This window comes from Salvelinus sp. IW2-2015, unplaced genomic scaffold (genome assembly GCF_002910315.2).
Source record: "Salvelinus sp. IW2-2015 unplaced genomic scaffold, ASM291031v2 Un_scaffold16323, whole genome shotgun sequence".
Taxonomy (NCBI): Eukaryota; Metazoa; Chordata; class Actinopteri; order Salmoniformes; family Salmonidae; genus Salvelinus; species Salvelinus sp. IW2-2015.
The window spans coordinates 31598-54213 of record NW_019957534.1 but is presented as its reverse complement, the minus strand read 5'-3'; the positions used below and the strand labels follow the sequence as shown (position 1 = coordinate 54213).

General features: G+C 41.7%; 3 protein-coding genes across 8 annotated transcripts in view; 1 reads left to right on the top strand and 2 right to left on the bottom strand.

Moving 5' to 3' along the window:
- Nucleotides 1–3242: 3242 nt before the first annotated feature.
- prkar1ab (protein kinase, cAMP-dependent, regulatory, type I, alpha (tissue specific extinguisher 1) b) lies at nt 3243–14351 on the bottom strand. Of its 2 annotated transcripts, none has more exons than XM_070442577.1 (11): nt 13720–14351; nt 8381–8618; nt 8015–8182; nt 7681–7772; nt 7485–7546; nt 7332–7378; nt 6751–6909; nt 6422–6482; nt 3977–4098; nt 3814–3895; nt 3243–3574 (listed from the first exon to the last, which is right to left on the bottom strand). In XM_070442577.1, the coding sequence occupies exons 2-11, from the start codon at nt 8552–8554 to the stop codon at nt 3402–3404; spliced, it is 1140 nt and encodes a 379-aa protein (XP_070298678.1). In that variant the 5' UTR covers nt 8555–8618; nt 13720–14351; the 3' UTR covers nt 3243–3401. The 2 variants fall into 2 exon arrangements, with proteins under 2 accessions (XP_070298678.1, XP_024001946.1); XM_024146178.2 differs by lacking the exon at nt 13720–14351 and adding an exon at nt 11433–11568.
- Nucleotides 12490–21508, top strand: LOC112080418 (WD repeat domain phosphoinositide-interacting protein 1). Its single transcript, XM_024146177.2, has 12 exons — nt 12490–12862; nt 16742–16824; nt 17502–17671; nt 17808–17904; nt 17997–18094; nt 18336–18428; nt 19022–19092; nt 19247–19354; nt 19543–19707; nt 19808–19915; nt 20162–20310; nt 20438–21508. The coding sequence occupies exons 1-12, from the start codon at nt 12786–12788 to the stop codon at nt 20554–20556; spliced, it is 1338 nt and encodes a 445-aa protein (XP_024001945.1). The 5' UTR covers nt 12490–12785; the 3' UTR covers nt 20557–21508.
- LOC112080417 (arylsulfatase G) overlaps nt 21314–22616 on the bottom strand; it is a 19465-nt gene continuing 18162 nt past the window's right edge. For all 5 annotated transcript variants that reach the window (XM_024146174.2, XM_024146173.2, XM_024146175.2 and 2 more), the window contains one exon: nt 21314–22509. In XM_024146174.2, the coding sequence (XP_024001942.1) occupies nt 22229–22509 (281 nt within the window). In that variant the 3' untranslated portion in view covers nt 21314–22228. The remainder of the gene's footprint in view (nt 22510–22616) is intronic.

The window sequence follows — 22616 nt, the reverse complement described above, 5'->3', positions numbered from 1 at the left end:
CATGGTTTTTCCAGATAGCACGTAGATGTCTAATGCCCGTCTGTCTGTCTGTCTCATCAGGAGGTGTCTGTCTGTCTGTCTTTCTGACTGTCTCATCAGGTGTCTATCTGTCTCATCAGGAGGTGTCTGTCTGTCTGACTGTCTCATCAGGTGTCTGTCTGTCTCATCAGGAGGTGTCTGTCTGTCTGACTGTCTCATCAGGTGTCTTTCTGTCTCATCAGGAGGTAGCTGTCTGTTTAATCAGGTATCTGTCTGTCTGCCCTTTAAGAGCTTTCACAACCATAACACACCCTGACATAAATACCTCATCATCATCACAGCTACAGTACTGTATGTGTACGTGCAGCTTATACTTTGTTCTAACTAGTCTGAAACAAAGTATTGTCTTCAAACTACATTCTGTTTGATATCATTTCATCTCAACATGTCTGGACCTTTTGCTCTGAGCTGTTCTCATTGTTGTCCTGACTACAAATCCAATGCATCCTGATGTTTTTGAAGAGGGAGAATAACCACAACTATTTTAAAGAGCCTGAGTAAGTGAAATCACACCAAATMAAGTTTGGCTTCTGTCCAACAATGCTGGAGGGAGCTTATGGAAGACTGTTTTATAAGGTGTCAGCAGCAAAAACGCTCAGAACATTTATTGGTTGTGCAACAGTGACTGATCTTAAACGCATGCAGGAGTGGGTTCTGAGTTTACTAACTTTATGAGCTCTCCAATGAAGTGGGTGGCTTTCTTTCATCCACCGACAGTTAAACATCTAATTTCACCAAACACCAATAGGCTACAGTGGAGTCCTTTGCTCATCTCTTTTCTTCATATGCACTGAACCAATAAAACAGAATGTCAAGAGGCCCTCCTGGAGATTTGCCTTCACCTGTCCTGTTCTCTCGGATCAACMTGGGTATAGTGAGTAAAGGAAACAACTGAAGAATATTGAGAAGAGGTACTACACTGCCCTCCAGAGTTAGGACTATTCATTAATATTATAGTATGGACATATTCAGACAACCAATGAGTAAATGACTCAGTCGGTGATTTTTCCTTTTATTGCTTAAACTGCCATCTGGAACAATCTATACCAAAAGGATAAATGTCTTTGCACATACAGGAAGTCAAACCGAGTACAGTCATTGGGTAGAATATAAAAAGAATGGTCCTCAMATGACCTGCAGCTCTCAGAGCCTGCTGCAGGCCGCGCAAACTTGCTGAAGGTCGGGCTAGCAGGAGTGCCTACGCCCTGGTTACATAAGCTAAGGCAAACTGGGTCAATTGCAGTGTGCCTACTAGTTAGTAGTAATCTTGTGGTGATGCGTTTTACCACATCAGTACTTCTATGTGATTGCTATGTGACAGAAGAAACACAAGCAAATCATTGGTGGGAGTTTGAACTGTCAGCAAATAGACAACTGCAAAATTCCATAACGTCAACTGAATCTGAAAGCACTACAAAAGTTTTGGACCAAGTAGGCAACACTGCAATCAACTCAGGATCATGTTGATTGGTTTGGACATATAAACAAACGGTTACACAAGTCAATCCATCCATCCATCCAATCAGCCATACTGTTTTGTACACAAGATTGAGAGCCTAAACAAGGAGAACACCTCAGAAAGGGATAATAGGATTACTGTATGTAAGGGTACTTTCTGTAAAAAGGGGGTTAGGGGCAAGCTGTGAGGCAGGAGTGCAAAGGAATACAACCTTGAGACTATAGATTTCTGCAGAAGTTAATAGGGGGAAAAATGCTAAATACATTTGTCAGAATTACATTGCATTCTTAAGATTCAAGGGGTGAAACTGTTTGACCAACACAGGGAATACCAGTTTGGGAATACTCTTTCATTCACACCATCTCATCACTTTACATTATGCTGTAGGTAAGCATAAAGTAGATCACAGATTGTTTCAAAAACACATTCAAATAATTCTCACAAAGCTTTAACAGCGAAGCCGCTTTAAAATAAATATATAATCTTAAAACGCAAGACAATTTAATCTGAATTTAGTCTGAGTCACCAGTCACTGGGATTCTTTTGCTTTTTTAACTTCACCGCTCAAATAAATAAATAAATAAGTCTTAAACCCATAAAACAAACAATCTACAAATTTGGAGACTTAAAATGCTAATTATTTTAAAGCCCTTTCGCCTACTTTTAAAAGGTTAACCCATTACATTTTTCACAATACAACTACATACTGTTTTGTCAGTTGACAAGAAGCATTTATTTACGCTGTGGCACTGAACACCTAAAATKGAATTTATGGAAAAATAAGCATTTACAAAAAGACATTTAAAACATACTTAAGATTACCATCACTCCAAACCATAGCGTAACATTAGTTTGTTCAGTCAATAAAGATAATAATACCTTTAATAATAATTGAATAACTATATAATAATTCTATTTAAAGAATTATAGTGCTGAAATTATTTGGTGTATACTGAAAAATTATGAATACTGAAATACACTAATACTCCATGTTTTCCCCCCATTGTAGCCAATAATGTACCAACCAATCAGAGGTGAGTGTTAACATGGTGATAGATACTTCCTGTTTGATACATAAAGTGTAGTTGTCCCAGTGATAGTGATAGATACTTCCTGTTTAGAGTTCCACTGTTTCGGACTATAGAATAAGAATCTTCTATGGGTTCCGAGTTGTGAAAAGAATTATCAACATTTGGCACTAGTTTGATAGCTGTACAACAGAAAACCTTCTGGTTGCATTAAGTTGTACAAACGCTCTCAAACTAGATAAAACAATAGTGAATTAGATTGATGGAACAATCAATGGAAACAATATGAGAAATGTAAAAATAAATTTGAGCAATGGAGGATAAACAGGAGATCATAACATGAAAACTACATAGGAAATTAGATGGAATCCTTACACTTCCAGCATTCTTTTCACTCTGAAAGGAAAAATTTGATAATTTTGTGAGAATGCAAAACTTGACACTTTATATGGAACCAAAATATCTGCATAATAATCATCATGGATCCTTACTTCACCATGTTTGATTGTCCCATCTTATCATTGGCCTGTCCTAACCTCGGCCAATCCCCCACTAATCACCGTTCATGTTTAAATTAGAGTAAAAAAATAAAAAATAAAAATATATATATATATATTTCAGTGAATGCAGTGAAAGCATAGTGTATGAAGCTGGTATATGTAACAAACTGTAACATAACTGTTCCTGTATGGGTGACTAGGATGGCTAGCTGATGGGTAGCATAAAATGAATATGAGTAAAAAAAAAAGCTAAAGCAAACGGAAGATCTAATTAATTGACATTGAAGCAAAATTGCATTGGTGGACCCTGGGTCTAAAAGAAAGGGGGGAGGGGTTACATAGGGGATTAGGGGGTACAGGGGGTGGGGAAACCCCTCAGACAGACAGTGAAACGAAGCTGTTGTACTGTTGGATGTTGCGTTTGAGAATGTCCGAGCAGGGCCCTAGGACGCGTTCGAACCGTGGTCGGTCCAGCTTCACACACTTCAGAGGACCGCGGGCGACCACAGTGGCAGCACMGGGACGGTTCATCAGCAGGGCAATCTCACCTGGAGGAACGGAGTACATGGTCAATACAAAACAGGCTTCACAAATTGGGTTAATTTCTGCTAATATAACATCTAAATATGTAAGAGGCTCGCCAAATCAGGTTAGAGCTTTGTGCTTTTCTCATCATATCACCTTAAAAATGTGAGAGTCAGGCTTATATAGTGCATATACAAACAAATTAAGAAAGAAAGTTGATGAGAAGAGAGGGAGAGCTGAAGCCTGAGCAGGTTCTTCTTACCAAAGTAGTCAGACGGTTGTAATCTCCCAACCTCCACAAACTCCTCGTTCTCAGAGCGACGCTGCAACACAGCTGCAGAACCCTACAGAACACKAACATCAGGGTCCTGTTCAGTAGGGAGAACTGAAACAAACTAAATGAAACCCTAGAGTGAAGTACATACCTCCAGTATGATAAAGAACTCGTCGCCAGGCTCTCCCTGCACCACGATCTTCTGTCCGTCATCAAACTGCACCGGCTCCAGAGAGTCAGCCACCGTCAGACGCTCCCATTTGTCCAGAGACTCTGAGGGGATGGAATCACAAGACAGGGACGTAAGTGACATCACAATAAAGAAACCATTCACTGTACAGTACACCTAGGTGGTGGACGAAGAGTTGTTAACGTGTCTTGAAAGCCACTGTATGCAAGTGGCTATAATCAGGGCCTAYAATTAACATCCGCCACCTGCTAAATAAGGGTAGATTTTGGCATTGGTGGGTAAGATGTCTATTTCACTAATCACGTTGCCGGGTGGTCAGGCCTCCACAATGCAAGCATTTCACTTGCATTTGTGAATAAAAATTGTCAAGTATGACCACATTTATAGTCAAATGCTGCAGTAGCTGTTATCAAAGTATTTCTGCCATGTTTCATAGATGGGAAAATAACTGCAAAAAGTAAAAGTACTACGAATCCTATATAGCCTATCCCACCTCGCGCTGCAACACTGCCTGGCTGGGGGCTGTAAGCACATGAGGAGCTGTGTAAAATATTCATTTTTAGAAGCGCTGCGCACAAGCATAAAAGTTGGTCTAATTTACTTGAAACGAAAGTCTACTGAAGTGAGACTGTCATTGTGTTTCTTGGCTATTTACATAGTTTTGTTCACAAGCTGGGTTGTTTTTCAATGTTTGAGTTTCAACTGCTAGGGAAGAGAAGATAATGCTGCTACTAGTCAGACTCAATCTCACAGGCACAAACATGACTGGAGTTGCATTACCACGGTAACATCCTGCCTTTTTGTGTCATCTAATATTTTGGWTAAAAGACTCAGGTCACAAAAAATGTAATGAAACAAATACCACATTTCTTCTTACGAATAATACATGTATTGTTTTAGAAACATTACAAACCATGCTCATCTGTTTTTTMTGTGTAACTTTAGCAGAAAATAACATCTTTTGGCTGGTAAAAAATCTGAGTGAATGGTAGATTTTTTAAATATCTTCTTGGGTATGACGCTACAAGCTTGGCACACCTGTATTTGGGGAGTTTCTCCCATTCTTCTCTGCAGATCCTCTCAAGCTCTGTTCTGTTGGATAGGGAGCGTCGCTGCACAGCTATTTTCAGGTCTCTCTAGAGATTTTCGAATCGGGTTCAAATCCGGGGTCTGGCTGGACCACTCAAGGACATTCAGAGACCTGTCCGAAGACAACGCAGGAGTGGATTGGCTGTGTGCTTAGGGTCGTTGTCCTGTTGGAAGTTGAACCTTCACCCCAGTCTGAGTGCTTTTTCCATCAAGGAGCTCTCTGTACTTTGCCCCGTTCATRTTTGCCTCGATCCTGACTAGTCTTCCAGTCCCTGTCACTGAAAAACATKCCCACAGCATGAAGCTTCCACCACCATGCTTCACCGTAGAGATGGTGCCAGGTTTCCTCCAGATGCGACGCTTGGCATTCAGGTCAAAGAGTTCAATCTTGGTTTTATCYGACCAGAGAATCTTGTTTCGCATGGTCTGAGAGTCCTTTAGGTGCCTTTTGGAAAACTCCAAGCGGACTTTCATGTGCAATTTTACTGAGGAGTGGCTTCTGTCTGGCCACTCTACCATAAAGGCCTGATTGGTGGAGAGCTGCAAAGATGGGAGAACCTTCCAGAAGGACAACCATCTCCGCAGAGGAACTCTGGAGCTCTGTCAGAGTGACCATCAGGTTTTTGGTCACCTCCCTGACCAAGGCCCTTGTCCCCCGATTGCTCAGTTTGGCCGGYTGGCCAGCTCTAGGAAGAGTCTTGGTGGTTCCAAACTTCGTCCATTTAAGAATGATGGAAGACAATGCGTTCTTGGGGACCTTCAATGTTGCAGAATTTGTTGGTACCCTTCCCCAGATCCGTGCCTCGACACAATCCTGTCTCGGAGCTCTACGGACTATTCCTTTGACCTCATGGCTTAGTTTTTGCTCTGACGTGCACTGTCAACTGTGGGATCTTATATAGACAGATGTGTGCCTTTCCAAATCATATCCAATCAATTGAATTTACAGGTGGACTCCAATCAAGTTGTAGAAACATCTCAAGGATGATAAATGGAAACAGGATGCACCMGAGTTCAATTTCACATCTCATAGCAAAGGGTCWGAATACTTATGTAAATAAGGTATCTGTTTTTTTWWTTTTATACATTTGCTAAAATTTCTAAAAACCTGTTTTCACTTTATCATTATGGGCTATTGTGTGTAGACAATTTTAGAATAAGGCTGTAACATAACACAATGTTGAAAAAGTAAAGGTGTCTGAATGCACTGTATGCCAGTGGCTGGTGGACCTTTTTTTTTTTTAAATGTTTTAACAGTGGCTATTATTATTATGATGAGCAGAAATGCGAATAAGCTAAATAAACAGTGAACCTTACCTAAGATGGAAACTTTGCTGAGGAACTCCTCGTACATCTTCCTCTTCCTCAAAGTGCTTCCCTGTAAAGAATAACAACAGGTCGTAATGTTCATTCCTGATTTCTGACAATTGTTGTAAGCCTTCAAACATCATGCATAAACTGGTCATACGGCTAACCTTTTGTAGTTGTCTGTATTTTCAATTCGTAAAATTCAGCAGTTATAAAAAATMTGATAAAAATTAAATCGCAATAATTCTACATGTCCTTACTCATCGTTAATCACTCCAAAAGTAAATCAAAGCATGTCAGTCAGGTGAAGTGTCAAAGCAGAGCAGGGCGAGGCTCACCATGAGTATCCTCCTGTAGCTGTCTCTGTCGATGCCCCACAGTTTGACGTTGCTCTTGGCTCGGACGGTGGCAGCCCTGGGGGTCCCGTAGATCAGGGCCAACTCTCCGAAGCTGCCCCCCTCCCCGATACTGGTCACCCACTCGTTGTTCACATACACCTGGCAGGAAGGGGGAGAAGGGTATTTAGACATTAAGATCAGGTAACGTCAGCGTGTTACTGTCACTATTAGATGTTGTTCACTGCCTATGTGTATGTTGTTTCTGGTATTATATAGAAATAATGCGACGTAGCCATATAATTAGAATGCTAGATCTATGAGAGAAGGCATTGCTAAGGTAACAGATAATAGGGATCTGAATAGCAAAGTAACATATGACAAAACAAGAAGACAGAACAGTCTAAAAAGACAGTTGCAAAAATAAGCCTGTCATATTCAGGAGGGAAAGAAATAAGACAAGCTTTCAACRTGGGGGCCTGTTTTCTATCAAACTGGAATGCTTGTGTGAGAATGTTTGTTTATTAATACAAGAGTCATTGTGCAAAAATGTGTGTGTTCCTAAAATACATCAAGAGACTTACATCCGTCTCTCCTTGGTCGATGACGTAGAAATTATCTCCCTCYTCACCTGAGAGAAAAGGAAGACATTGTTAATCTTTTCTCTGGAATAAAAAGACACTTCAGGTCTACTTGAATTTCCACTGAATCTAAATGACAATGAGAACCTACTGTACCTTGCATAATAACAGTCTCTCCAGTGATGTAGGTAACTGAAAACATGGCGTCAAAGATGTCGCTGTGAATAAAGATCGTGTTTGTAAAGTTTCAGGTTTGTGGCATGATCAGTGGGATTGATCTAAACTCACATTGACAACCAATCTTTACAGACAAATCAAAGACCATTACCAACAAAGCCTGTTAACAACATACCTCCTCTCGTTGTCATCCAAGTGAGAGAAAAGCACATTCCTTTTGATAGCTTTAGCTAGGGCAGCCATTGTTTTGTAGTCTTTAGGAATGAACTTGAAAACAAAAACCATCCATGATTAAGCAAATCACCCTAAGTATTCACAAAATCTCCAGCCAGCCTAGCCCAGCCTGTAAGTAGAGAATATTGTTTTGTGGGCTGGTCTAAATGACTGCGTTTTGTCAGATGCTTTGTTGTTTTAGTAGAGCCATGTGTTTCAAGATGATGTAAGTTTTTATGTGTGCAGTTGTGTGTGTATGCGTACAGTATGTTGTATGAGTGTGTGTGTATCCTCACCTTTCTGACATAGGATGCAGCATCCTCCTCTGTGTAGACCTCAGCACTGATGGCTCCTCTCCGCCGCCGACCCTTGACAACAGGATTCATGGGAGGAGACACCTCCTCATCCCGGGAGTCAGAACGGCTGCTGGCCTTCTGCTGGTTCAGGATTTGCTTGGCCTCCTCCTGCATGGTTCACAGGTCAGAGGTCACACACAGACAATCAGCTGCCAGGGCAAGACTTTACAATATAAAGGCACTACAATTATAGAACTAGTTTCATGGAAGGCCATGGGCCTGGAGGCAACACAGCTGGACGAAGCACACAGCTGGATGATACGCACAGTTGCACACACACTCGCCACCCTACCCACCCAGACTCACCTTCTCCAGCCTRTCGAAGTACTCTCTGAGGAAGGCCATGGGTCTGTCAGGCCTAGAGGTACACAGCTGGACGATGCAGTCCTTCAGCAGCTGCTGGATGTTGTGTTTCTGCACGTACAGCTCACACTCCCTCAGACTCCTCTCCTCCTCGCTGCTCGTACTGCCCGACGCCATCACGATTGAAGACGCACTACTGCTCCGCTACGACCTGGTGAACTGGCGAACTCTGGCCTCTAAACTAGAGATTGAGAGACAACTTGGATTGCTTCTATTACGTGTACTTCTATTACGCATATATATTTTAAAAAAATAGTTACAATCTTCTTCTAATGTGGTTGTTATAGTCTTATAACATCTGATAACTGACTAAAATGCAGATGCGAGAGAGAGGAAGAGAGGGAGGGACTAATTGGAAGGGATTAGAGGAAGGGAGGGAGATTGTGAGACAGAAAGAAAAAGAGATAGGCATTTCAGGGATGCTTGAGGGTAACTTGGTCATATGATGTGATTAAGTCTTAATTCTTATGGCTGCAATCCTGTTAACGGGATGATATGACAACAGCCAGTGACAGTGCAGGGCGKCAAATTCAAACAGAAATCTCATAATTAAAATTCCTCAAACATACATGTATCTTATACCATTTTAAKGGTAATCTTGTTGTTAATCCCACCAAAGTGTCKGATTTCAAATAGGCTTTTCAGTGAAAGCACCACAAACGATTATGTTAGGTCACCACAAAATCACAGAAAAACACAGCTATTTTTCCAGCCAAAGACAGGAGTCACAAAAAGCAGGAATAGAGATAAAATGTATCACTAACCTTTGATGATCTTCATCAGATGACACTCATAGGACTTCATGTTACACAATACATATATGTTTTGTTCGATTAACTTCATATTCATATCCAAAAACCTCAGTTTACATTGGCGCCATGTTCAGAAATACCTCCAAAATATCCAGAGAAATTGCAGAGAGCCACGTCAAATAACATAAATACTCATCATAAACTTTGATGAAAGATACAAGTTTTACATATAATTAAAGATACACTATTAAAGACTATTAAAGATGCAACCGCTGTGTCAGATTTCAAAAATCTTTACGGCAAAAGCACAATATTCAATAATCTGAGAACAGCGTTCAGCCACAAAAGTAAGCCATACAGTTACCCGCCAAATTGTGCAGTCAACAAAACTCATAAAAAGCATTATAAATCTTCACTTACCTTTGCTGATCTTCGTCGGAATGCACTCCCAGGACTCCCACTTCGTCAAGAACTGTTCTTTTTGTTCGGTAATGTCCATAATTTATGTCCAAGTAGCTACTTTTGTTAGCGCGTTTAGTACACATATCCAAACGCTCGTGCAGGTCCAGGCGAACATCGGACGAAAACTTCAAAGTTATATTACAGGTCGAATAAACTTGTCAAACTAAGTATAGAACCAATCTTTAGGATGTTGTTATCATAAATATTCAATAACGTTCCAACCAGAGAATTCCTTTGTGTCTATAGAAGTAATGGAACGCAAGTCGATATCATTCGGAATGCGTGTGACCAGGATCTGGCTCTCTGCCAGACCACTGACTCAAACAGCTCCCATCCGGCTCAACATCACAGTAGAAGCTTCATTCAACGTTCTACAGGCTGTTGACATCTAGTGGAAGCTGTAGGAAGTGCAAACAGATCCATATCCTACAGTGTTTTCAATAGGAGATGAGTTGAAAATCGACCAACCTCAGATTTCTCACTTCCTGGTTGGATTTCTTCTCAGGTTTTTGCCTGCCATATGAGTTCTGTTATACTCACATACARAATTCAAACTTCAGAGTGTTTTCTATCCAATACTAATAATAATATGCATATATTAGCAACTATAACTGAGGAGCAGGCCATTTACTCTGGGCACCTCTGTGCACCTTTCATCCAAGCTACTCAATACTGCTCCTGCAGCCATAAGTTAAGTGGTGGTAGACAGATAGGCCCAAACAACAAAACAAACTGTATCCTTGTTTGATGGGAGAAGAAAAGTTACATTTCTTATCAGTTTCATCATGCTGAGGTTTGGATTACTGTATATCATATGCCATTTAAATAGGACCATGTCATTACTAATCTGTCAAAGTAGATTTAGATTTATAATATTGACAAAAAAATGGAGCCAGTAGCAAGTATGACATGCTGCTTTACTACAAAAGAGAGGATCTAGTGCATTGGTCACGTTAGGTACACCACCAAATGGTTGCATTGTACACTAAGTACAGATCATGAAGAGTCAAATGATAGAAACAACCATTTACATCAAGTATCAATAAAATAAATAGTTAACCGAGCTACTGCTGATTAGGATTTCAGACAGTTCTTGAATGTCCTGCTATCTAACAATGCTTTTTGCTCTGGCGTTTTCAATACTGCCCATGAACTGTCTGTCTCCTGGAATAATATGACAGATCCCCCACCAAAAAGAAAAACAMTCAAAATGACCTTGCTTTCAAAACGTTTACTGGAGCAGTAACGTTACAACTTCGATAAATTAGAAGGCAAACTATGGTTGGCTACCAACAAACATGGAAAACAAGGTACATTTCGGTGCCATCAATGCTAGCTAGCCAGCCAACTCTGATAATATAGCTGTTAAAGATACAACACTAGGAGCTAGGAGCATAAGAGATGACAGCAACCAATACCTAACTGCCCTGGCCTATAATACTCTAAACGTTAGCTATCTAACGTTACTATAGTTAGTACGCATCAGATGGCTGTTTGATCGCAGTTTACTGGTACGTTAGCTAACTTAAATAAACATAATCATGACGAAGCTTGCTTGCTAAAACCTTATTGATGGATATCAAATCTATCAACCAGCTAGGTAGCTAGAAACCTAGTTGGCAGTTTGGCCTGCAAAGCCAGTCAGTCCAGAGATACTTCAGTACTGGCCAGTCTTGCCAATGACGCCATCTTGAGCTCTATCATAAACAAATACAAGGCCGAGGCTACATATCCCGCGATCGCAATGGCATCAATTTCAAACAATGTGGCGCAATACTTACAAGAATCCGCAAATWATTGGCGAGCCCTTTGACACTAACTCGGTTTTGGATGTTATTTCCACAAGCTCACCAAATACCTCCCTTCGATTTTTCCAAAAACTTGGACCGCTGCCCCACCGGATATGGGTTTAGAACCAATCACGAGCCGTCATTGACGTCAATTRGCCTCATTCTGACACGTGAGCCGTAACCCTTGGCAACATTAAAGGGGAACGCATGGAAATCATGACGTCAATGGGAAATCAATAGCAGATATAAGGACCTGATAGCCTCATATTAATTTCCCATGAACGGTGGAGCGTCCTCTATTCAAATAGTACTAAATGTATGAATATTTTGGGAGGATATTGTTGTTTTATGAAGATAAATGTTCTGCARACTGTGCCTCAGCAGTTTAACCTTAATATAAACAATAGATGGCTGATCGCAGTGCCATTGGATTAGATTATGTTTAATGACTGATCAGCCAAGGAATATGTAAAATGCATTGTTGTACAGATGTAGGATCTTAATRAGAGCCAGTTTGCTACAGCAGTAAAATAATCCTGGAGCAACAGGAAACGTTAATTATTCAGTGGATTATAATTCAAGTACATTTTTGTAGGGGTCGATACCGTTTTCGTTAGGGCACATCAAGTCTGAAATTTCAAAGTGGAAATTACAAACTTTAGAAGCCTTTTTAAAACTCAAATACACTACAAATTTGCATTTCCTGCATAGCAGGAAAATTCTCAGCAACAAAAGAGTGATCAATTTAAATAAAATCCRATATCTGTATGTATTGCTTTTGTGCAAACTCTGCAAAGCTTCACATAGAGAGATGTAGCAAAGATGCGGTCAGCAAACCACTTGATGGGTCCAACCAATCAAAACAATCAAAACAATTCCTCGCGCACGAAGAAGGTATAGTGAACCAATCGCAATCGTGTAATTTAGAATGGGCGGTGCTCTCTGGACTGTTTTCTTGTAAACCAATCAGATACAAGTTATAAAAAGGTCGGCCAATCTGAGTGGTGCAGAGGTAATGATCTAACCAGCCAATAGAAAATGAGGCAAAAGTCACGCATACAGCCCTTAGCGGTTTTTGTTTCACTTTTCGGTCTCCTGTTAACTATTGATGTTAAGGATAAAAACAGAACAATACAAGCGCCTTCCTCAAAAAGTAAAAAACAATAACAGGGAATTATAGTTTCAGGATTCAACCCAGCTGTTTGTAATTTGTATAGCATTTATTACATTGTATTAACTCATCTCTAGCTCATACGTGTGTCGAGGAGCTGGGMTTCAGAGTGATCGATCAGAACCCAGCTCTCCAAACTAGGGCAGTGGAGCTGGAGAATAACCGTGGACGAGATGGAGGACCGGGAGACCTTCGACGGTCCAGGAGGGCCTCAAGACTTGATCAGCTCCTCGTTCAACCAGGACACCACGTAATCTAGTGGATTCTCCTTGTCATACTGCTAGATATATTCTAATTGCATAATCTAGGGCCGAAGTAAATCCTTATGCTCCCAGCTATAATATGGTCTGTAGCATAAATATGTTAGTGTGTGAATTGTATCTTCCAACCTCACCCACTTGTGCAGTTTGTTTATCACTGTTAATCCAATTGTCCCATGGTGTCTCTTCAACACTGTTCCTAAAATATAGGTTACTAGCTTGTGAAGTAGGCCACCACATTACGAAGGCCTATTGATAGCCAGAGAAAAGTAGCCAAGCTAGATTTGACCTACAGTGGAGAGATACTGGTCAGCAGACTACACACTAAAAATAAATGGTTATATATAGTGCCAACTCAGGGTTATTTGGCTTCTAACATTTCCACCTCATTTTCGAAAGCTTTCAAAACACGGAAGCCAAACGCGGAAACTATGGATACAACTCCACGCTCGTGCATTATCATAATTAATATGTGCGCCACTAGAAAGGGGATAGGGGATTTTAGAATCACTTYAAATAAGGGCTGTGTTTCCTGTAGACTTACCCTGGCGTGACGTTTTGATAACCATGTAAATCTCTCTCGGATAAGGTGATTTATCAATATATTTGGCTGTATTTACTCTCAGATTCGAAAATGCTAATTAGCATCAAAAGAGACATCATGCAAAACAACAAATCCCTCTAAGCTCCTGCACGTCATCTCTAGCTGACACTTTTGCCAACATGTATTTTGTCAATTTAAAACTTGCACGAGACAGTTCACAGAATTTTCKATTTAAAGACATGTAACCAATGTATTGATTAATACATTTAGCTAACATTAGWTAGTTAATCCAGAGATTCTTACCTTTGTCTCGATTCGGCAGTCTTGTTGTCCATATCATCATGGCATTTTTAGTTCTCTATGATAGCCACATTAGCAGCTAATCAGCATTTAATGTTTTTTTTATGGGGGGCAATATCAGGCAATCTTGATAAAAGTCACCTTGTCCTGGAGAGATTTACGTGGTTATCAAAATGTCAAGCCAGGGTAAGCCTAGACGAAACACAGCCCTTATTTTAAGTGTTTATAAAATCCCCTATGGTAAAAATGAATGGTGGAAAAACGATTGGAACCATTTCCCTGTTTGACTGCTATGTTTTATGGGCATTYCGACTCTTACTGTGGTACTCTTTTATGCCATAATTTACTTGAATGGAGACACCTGTTCTATTCATTCTTATTTCTATTGTAGAGCCGTACAAGTTTTTTACATTTTGGTTTACTAGCCATATTATATTATACAAATTCCACAGGTTTTATTATGTTTATTAACAAGTTGAATTAGGTGTGCTAGCTCTGGAACTGCTGGGGGTCCCTGGGGAGAGAATTGAGAACTACTGACTTAGTCAACTGTTCATAAAACACGGTCACTGGCCTAAGTCATATACTGTATAACATATGATAGCATAACACAAGATTTTAGATAAACTGCAATGACACTCACTCACGGTTGCACAGAAATATCTGTGAGCAAACCAAGCCCCAAAATATTCAAATGAGCCGCCACCCCTACGTTTAAATTTAAAACGGAAATAACCTTTTTTTTTAACTGCAAATAACTATTGAAGGGCTCAAAGGGTTATTTGGGTCAGTATGGTTCCACATAGAACCATCACTCTTCGCAAAGAACACTTGAGGAACCCACATTTTTTGTGTGTATTGTGCAAGTCTGGTATTTGTCTCAGATGATGARACATGCAATGAGTTTTGGAACTGTGAAATACTTAGGCTATCACAACTGCATGCATGGGGCGGTTGGATGTATTGGATTATGGCAACATTAGTGTGAGTGATAAAGGAGCATCCAGACACTGTTGATCTACAGGTCAATTACAGGTGTAATAACAGCTGCATGGCTGGGGTCTGGTGTTGTAAACAATCCAGGTTGTCAAACAGACACATTGACATTAACTCTCTCCCATTTTCAATCATTCTCAGCAGTTAGGCTATATGTTGCCTGGCTGGGCAAGGCCTATATCCCACTGAACCACACACCTGATCAACTCTGGGTAGCGGTTGCCCTCAGGAACAGATCTATGATCAGCTCACCCTCCCGATAGTGTAACCTAAACCATAAGAGAGGAAAACATTAAACTAATCTTAAATCAGTGTCTATTCTAGAATGAATATCCTATATCATCCTACTCCATCCTATTCCGTCTGTTGACAGACGCCTGCCCCTCCTTTTCTCTACAGTATTTCTGTATATGCCCATAGATAGTGTGCTGTTTGAAGTGCTTAGGGCGATCACATCCTTTCMCAACAGCGAATGGGGATCCTAAAAAAAGATATAATAATAATACATGACCTGATTCAATTCTTGCTGTGTTGGCTATACAGCACACTGTGTATCCTTAATTTCCCCATGACTGCTATATATAGCTCACTGAGTAGTGAGGCATTACACGTATTCCCTACACTTCCCGGTTAGCCGAGTGTGTGTATGACTGTCCTTAGAAAACAACATCCTCTGCCTTTAGTGGTCCAATCAGCCTTGTTCCAATCAYCCTTTCCACTCATAAACATTGTGTCATCTAATTTTTTATTGTATGGTTTTTCTGTTGTATGTGCATTTATTTCCGTAGCTTAAGACCCCTATGGTATATGATTTACATAAATTATGGCACCACAAGTTAACATCTACAGTACCAGTCAAAAGTTTGGACACACCTACTCATTCAAGGGTTTTTCTTTATTTTTACTATTTTCTACATTGTAGAATAATAGTGAAGACATCAAAACTATGAAATAACACATGGAATCATGTAGTAACCAAAAAAGTGTTAATCAAATCAAAATATATTTTAGATTTTAGATCCTTCAAAGTAGCCACCCTTTGCCTTGATGACAGCTTTTCGCACTCTTGGCATTCTCTCAACCAGCTTCATGAGGAATGCTTTTCCAACAGTCTTGAAGGAGTGCCCACATATGCTGAGCACTTGTTGGCTGCTTTTTCTTCACTCTGCGGCCCAACTCATCCCAAACCATCTCAATTGGGTTGAGGTCGGGTGATTGTGGAGGCCAGGTCATCTGATGCAGCACTCTATCACTATCAAATTTGGACTCATCAGACCAATTTCCACCGGTCTAATGTCCATTGCTCGTGTTTCTTGGCCCAAGCAAGCCTCTTCTTATTATTGGTGTCCTTTAGTAGTGGTTTCTTTGCAGCAATTTGACCATGAAGGCCTGATTCACACAGTCTCCTCTGAACAGTTGGTGTTGAGATGTGTCTGTTACTTGAACTCTGTGAAGCATTTATTTGTGCTGCAATCTGAGGTGCAGTTAACTCTAATGAACGTATCCGCTGCAGCAGAGGTAACTCTGGATCTTCCTTTTTGTGGCGGTCCTCATGAGAGCCAGTTTCATCATAGCACTTGATGGTTTTTCCGACTGCACTGCTCTTGAAATTTTCCGCATTGACTGTCTTAAAGTAATGATGGACTGTCGTTTATCTTTGCTTATTTGAGCTGTTCTTGCCATAATATGGATTTGTCTTTTACCAAATAGGGATATCTTTTGTATACCACCCCTACCTTGTCACAACACAACGGATTGGCTTAAATGCATTAAGAAGGAAAGAAATTCCACAAATTAACAAGTTAATTGAAATGCATTCCAGGTGACTATCTCATGAAGCTGGTTGAGAGAATACCAAGAGTGTGCAAAGCTGTCAAGGCAAAGGGTGGCTACTTTGAAGAATCTCAAATATAAAATATATTTTGATTTGTTTAACACCAGGACTGAGTTTGGGAAACTCTGATAAAGAGTATACACATAGTGGGCACCATCATGGATGTGTAATAACAGTTGGGTCTCTGTGTCTCAGGTCTCTATCAGTGGGCACTAAGTCAGGCTACAGACTCTTCTCTGTCACCTCGGTGGACAAGATGGACTGCATCCATGAAGGAGGTGAGTGAGTTTCCTTATAGCCTGTGTGTACTGGTAGCTAGTAACTACAATTAAACACTGGCAGATGTTCACTAAACTGGTATCATAGGACAGGGACAAAACAAGCACCTAGTAAACTGTGGTCAGGTCAACCAGCGTGGTTGTACAGTAGTCTCTGTAACCAGAGAACAAGTTGTTCTAAGCTGACACAGTCCACCCTCTCCCACGTATGTAAACAATGGTAGTGAGTAATGTGTTACACCATAAGCCTSTTCCCAGTAATGCATTCTACAAGTATTTTATCAGTGTTTCATATCACGGTGAGAGGAAAGTGTCAGCGTATTAATGCTTTGGTTTGAGTGTCGAATCAAAAAATCAAATACAATTTTGTCACATGCGCCAAATACAACAGGCGTACCCTCAACTATGCTTACCGTGAAATGCTTACTTACATGCGCTTAACCAACAATGCAGTTTTAAGAAAAATAAAAGTTCAGAAAATATTAAACTATGAAATGAATGTGATGGAATGTGCGCCTGCGTGAGTGTGTACGTGTTTGCGTGTCTGTGCATGTGTGCTCTATGCACATGTTTACCTGTGTGTGTGTGTGTGTGTGTGTTCTATGCAAAGTGTTTTTATATAAGCACATCTATGTGATTTAACCCTTCCCACCCACTTCCTTCCCTCCCTTTCCCAGCGGAGTGTCCAGACGTGTACATCGTGGAGCGSTTGTTCTCCAGCAGTCTGGTGGTGGTGGTCAGTCTCTCCATGCCCCGACGTATGAACGTCTACCACTTCAAGAGGGGAACAGAGATCTGCAACTATAGCTACTCCAACAACATCCTCTCAGTCAGGCTCAACAGACAGGTAATGGCCATCGGAGGCCCCATTCCAAACCCACTCCTCACCCCAATCCCTAGGTCAGATTGAGGCCCACCTGAGAGGGATTCCCATTCCAAACCTTATAGCTCTGCAGTAACGTTTCTCTCTCCGTCCCCTGTAGAGGCTGGTAGTGTGTCTGGAGGAGTCAGTCTACATCCACAACATCAAAGACATGAAGCTGCTCAAGACGCTGCTCAACATACCACACAACCCCTCAGGTACTGAATACACACGTAGGCACACACACACGATGCGTACCCTCAACTATGCTCCGTTTTTAAACACAGACACACCCTCCAAAACCCGTCAGGTCTCTGTGCCCTCTCTGTGAGCCATGGTAACTCCTACCTGGCGTACCCTGGCAGTCAGACCATCGGGGAGATCATGGTTTATGACGCCAACAACCTGGTAAGACCTGACATTCAAACTTCTTCTGCCACCGCTGCTATTCAAGTCAGTCTACACAGCACAACGCAGGGGGTATTCATGTTGATCTCAATCGCAGCTTGTGATTAGGTAGTATAGTGTTTGCAGTGGTAGTGGAAATGCCTTAATACTTTTGAGTACATGGAGTACAGTCATTGCATGTCACGGCTGTTGAAGTGGTTGCAGGTTAATGTCAATGACGTATGACCTGTGGGTTCCTCAGAGCACGGTGACGATGATCCCAGCCCATGACAGTCCCCTTGCAGCTCTCACATTCAACGCGTCAGGAACCAAACTGGCCAGCGCCTCCGAGAGGGTGAGCCTGACTGTTCCTCCCTCTGTCTTTCTGTTTATCTCTGCTTGTCTTTCTACTGTATCTCTCTGTATATACACTGAGTATACCAAGCATTAGGAACACCTTCCTAATATTGAGTTGCGTTCCACAGGGATGCTGGCCCATGTTGACTCCCATGCTTCCCACAGTTGTGTCAAGTTGGCTGGATGTCCTTTGGGTGGTGGACCATTCTTGATACACACAGGAAACTGTTGAGCATGAAAAATCCAGCAACGTTGCAGTTCTTGACACAAACCGGTGTGCCTGGAACCTACTTCCATACCCTGTTCAAAGGCACTTAAATCTTTTGTCTTGCCAATTCATCCTCTGAATGGCACACATACACAAGCCATGCCTCAATTGTCTCAAGGCTTAAAAATCATTCTTTAACCTGTCTCCTCCCCTTCATCTACACTGATTGAAGTGGATTTAACAAGTGGCATCAATAAGGGATCCTAACGTTCACCTGGTCATGGAAAGAGCAGGTGTTCTTAATGTTTTGTACACTCAGTGTGTCACTCCCTTTCTCTGTGTACAATAGTTCTGTCTGACCATCTCCTCCTCCTCTTCCCCAGGGTACAGTGATCCGAGTGTTCACCATCCCAGAGGGACAAAGACTGTTTGAGTTCCGCAGAGGGATGAAGAGGTCAGTTTCTGGCAGACAGACTACAGACACACACACACACAATACTACAGCTGATAGACACACAATACTACAGAATGTTTCCCACTACAAGGTTTTGTAGGAGTAGGTTTGGTCTCTTGAGGATGATGACTTTTACCATGCGTGTTTGTCTCAGGTACGTGAGTATCAGCTCGTTGTCCTTTAGTTCAGACGCCCAGTTCCTCTGTGCCTCCAGCAACACCGAAACGGTCCATATCTTCAAACTGGAACATCACAGCCCCAGGTACACACTGTTTACTTTCTTTTGATTTTGTTGTGTTGATTGTGTTACAACTTGGCCCTTTCTGGTCCTCAGTGGCTAGTTGTCAGGAGTGGAAGATGCTTTGTGTTACAGTTGTCTTTGTAGTCAGTTGGGAAGAGGAGTGTGATTGACTTGTTGAGTGTGACTATGTCTCTTCTGTCTGTCTGTAGTCGAGAGGGGGAATGTCCTACGTGGGGTGCATACGTGGGAAAGATGTTCACAGCAGCCAGCACCTACCTTCCCTCCCAGGTCTCTGACATAATGCACCAGGACCGGGCCTTCGCCACTGTACGACTTAACATGTTCGGACTCAAGAACATCTGCGCCTTGGCCACGTAAGTTTGTGTGTGTTTGTCGGGGGGATGGTGTGTGTCTGTGTGCGTTACGATGTTTGGTAACTCTTTATTTGACAGTCCTATTTGTTATGATTTTCAGGGTTCAGAAGCTGCCTCGTCTGCTGGTGGCGTCATCAGATGGACATATCTACATCTATAACATCGACACACAGGAGGGAGGAGAGTGTGTGTTGGTCAGGAAACATAGGTGAATAAGTGTGTGAGCCTCAAGGTTGGGGTCAATTCCATTTAAATTCCAGTAATTTAAGGAAGTACACTGAAAGTCCCATTTCATTTCTCTTCACTGCTTTTCAATCAGAAATTTGGTTTACTTTCTGAATTGACTGGAATTTAAATAGAATATACCCCAACCCTGGTGTGTGTGGAAGCATGTTTGTATATGCGCTTCTGTGRGTGTGTATTTGCTCTCAGGCTCTTTTTGTGTTTTCTCCAGACTATTTGAAGGAGATAAGGAGCCACAGGAAGAACAACAGGAAGAGGAGGAGCTTGAGGATAGAAGGTCCCTCCCACCGTCAAACAGCCCATCATACGCTGCCACTGTGGCTCTCCCCTCGACCCCACCCTCTTCTACCACTCTCACAGGTATTATGTGGATGTTTGGTTGTGTGTATGGTGTGTGTCTGTCTTACCTTGTGTAATTTAGTCTGGTGATGTGACCTTTTGTCATCTTTCCATCTTCTTCTTCTCTGTCCCTCAATCCTCCTCCCAGGCTACTCAGATGGAGGGGCTAAGAAAGGTGATGTGATCCCTCAACATGAGTTTACCAAGGGACCCGTCTATCTGGATGACGAGAACGAGTTTCCTCCAGTCAGCAACCAGAGCAACTGACCCGACTTTTCCCGGGAACCAATCAACTGGAGCCATTCAAGCTAGAAGAAGGGATATCATTATTCAGAGAACCCCCCCCCCCCCCCCCAGGRCCCKCCCCCKRGTCCCCAATGAGCCAATCAGATGGGAGAAATGTAGAAGCCACAATGGTGATTGGTTACTGTCATGCGCCACTCAGAAGTAGAGTATGGATAGACAGTAGACCTGTCTCTGTACATTGTCGTATACCTGGCCCTGAAGGTCAATATGAATAAAAACATTTAATTCCCTAACTATCAGAAGGAAAGGAGGTCTGGGCTCTGAAGTTGTAGCCTACCTCTAGTCTAATATTAACCAATATTAACATGGTTAAAAAGGGACTTTAATATTTAATTGCATTCATATAGAGCTATTGAGAAGTGTTCAAAGTGCTTAACATTGTCAAAAGGGGAAGAGGCAAAACCATTCAATTGTACTTTTATCACCTCTTAGTATCGTTTAGTGATATATAACACTGACTGGAAAGTCCGCGTCCTATTCTGCTGCTTGATGCAGATTGGCTAGAACCCAGTGTATGGTGGCAGAGAGGGGCACAGAGACTGAGGCTTATCACTGTTCTCTAGCTGTGGCACGCCCTGAGCGAGAAGAGGGGGGGAAGAGAAAGAAAGAGGGGGGGCTTTATCATATGTCTGAAGCGATAGTTTTCTAACAGCTCTAGGAAAAAAGGTGGAAAGAAAAGTCAAATACTGAAATGTGAAAAACTGAATAGAGAACTGTATTATAGGATCGTACAGGTCCTTTTATTTCATTGATTTCATTATTAACACCATTGACTACATAATATTGAATATTGTAACATTTCAGATATGACAGATGTTTTTACTTTGTAAAAAAAATTATGTTGACTTGTACTAAATACTCTTTTGGAATATGAAATTAGTATTATTCATCAATACATTAGGTCTTAAGTGGTTTTGGTGGAAAGTGTTTTTTTTTTTTTTATTGTTTGTGTATATATACATTTATACATATAGTATGTAAATAGCACACCTATTGTTATGATCCTGTGACTGACTTGCCAAAGGGTGGAGCTTTAAGAACACTCATGTTCTTTGYATGTTTTGATTTTGCGTTAAAGTGAAGTTATTCGTGGGACAAAACTAAACTGGTCTTAGATCAGTGTATTGGCAACTGCATTCTACTTATTGCATGGTCATATACTCCCCACCAGAGAGTGCTAGAGCAACCCAGAAGCCTCCGTTATATAACTGTACAAAAAGCCTGTGTACAGGAAAACACTTAATATTGGTAATAATACGGTGAATTGTCCTTGCTACGCAACAGCAGCTGTCTTCCCATGTTTCCCCTCAGAGCAGCAGTGAGCAATGTGTCTCAGCCAATCCCCAGTACTGACCTCCAGGAGAATGACCCACAGTACGGCCTCCTCACAACAGGCTTGATACTATTTGCTTTTCTTCTTCACTCTGGCGGATGTTTCTGGTTGTTCTCTGGGGTTGTTTACATGAACCCAGATGTAGGCTACAGGTCTGTGATTTCTACATTCCCATTGGCACGCACATACCTCCAAGAGCAAACAATTATTGGACAAAAACTAAAGCGTGTGTGTGTGTCTGCGTATCAGTCGGTCTTTCTGTGAATGTCAAACTGTGTAACACTGAATGTGTGTGTGTCCTCAGCCCAGGGTGTGGCAGCGGCAAGCTGTGTGCCGGGGGTCACAGCAGGGGGCTGCTGATTGGTCTGTGGCGTAGTCGGCCGTGGACACTGATTGGTCAGTGGCAATGTCATAGAGCAGTGCCTCCCTCCACCTCCTCACCCTCTCATCCACCTCCTTGTACTCCTCCGTGGTGGGGTCCAGGGGTGTCTCCTCGCCCTTGTCCCCAGACAGGTCAAATATCATAGGGGGGTCGTGGAGCTCCTGCCTCCCTGTAGACCCCCCACACGCCTCAGCCGCACCTGTAGGGGCAACATGTACTACAGTAAACTAAACTATCAATACTACTATTTCACTAAACTATCAATACTACAGTAGACCAATCAAATCTCAGTCAGTCACTCACTAC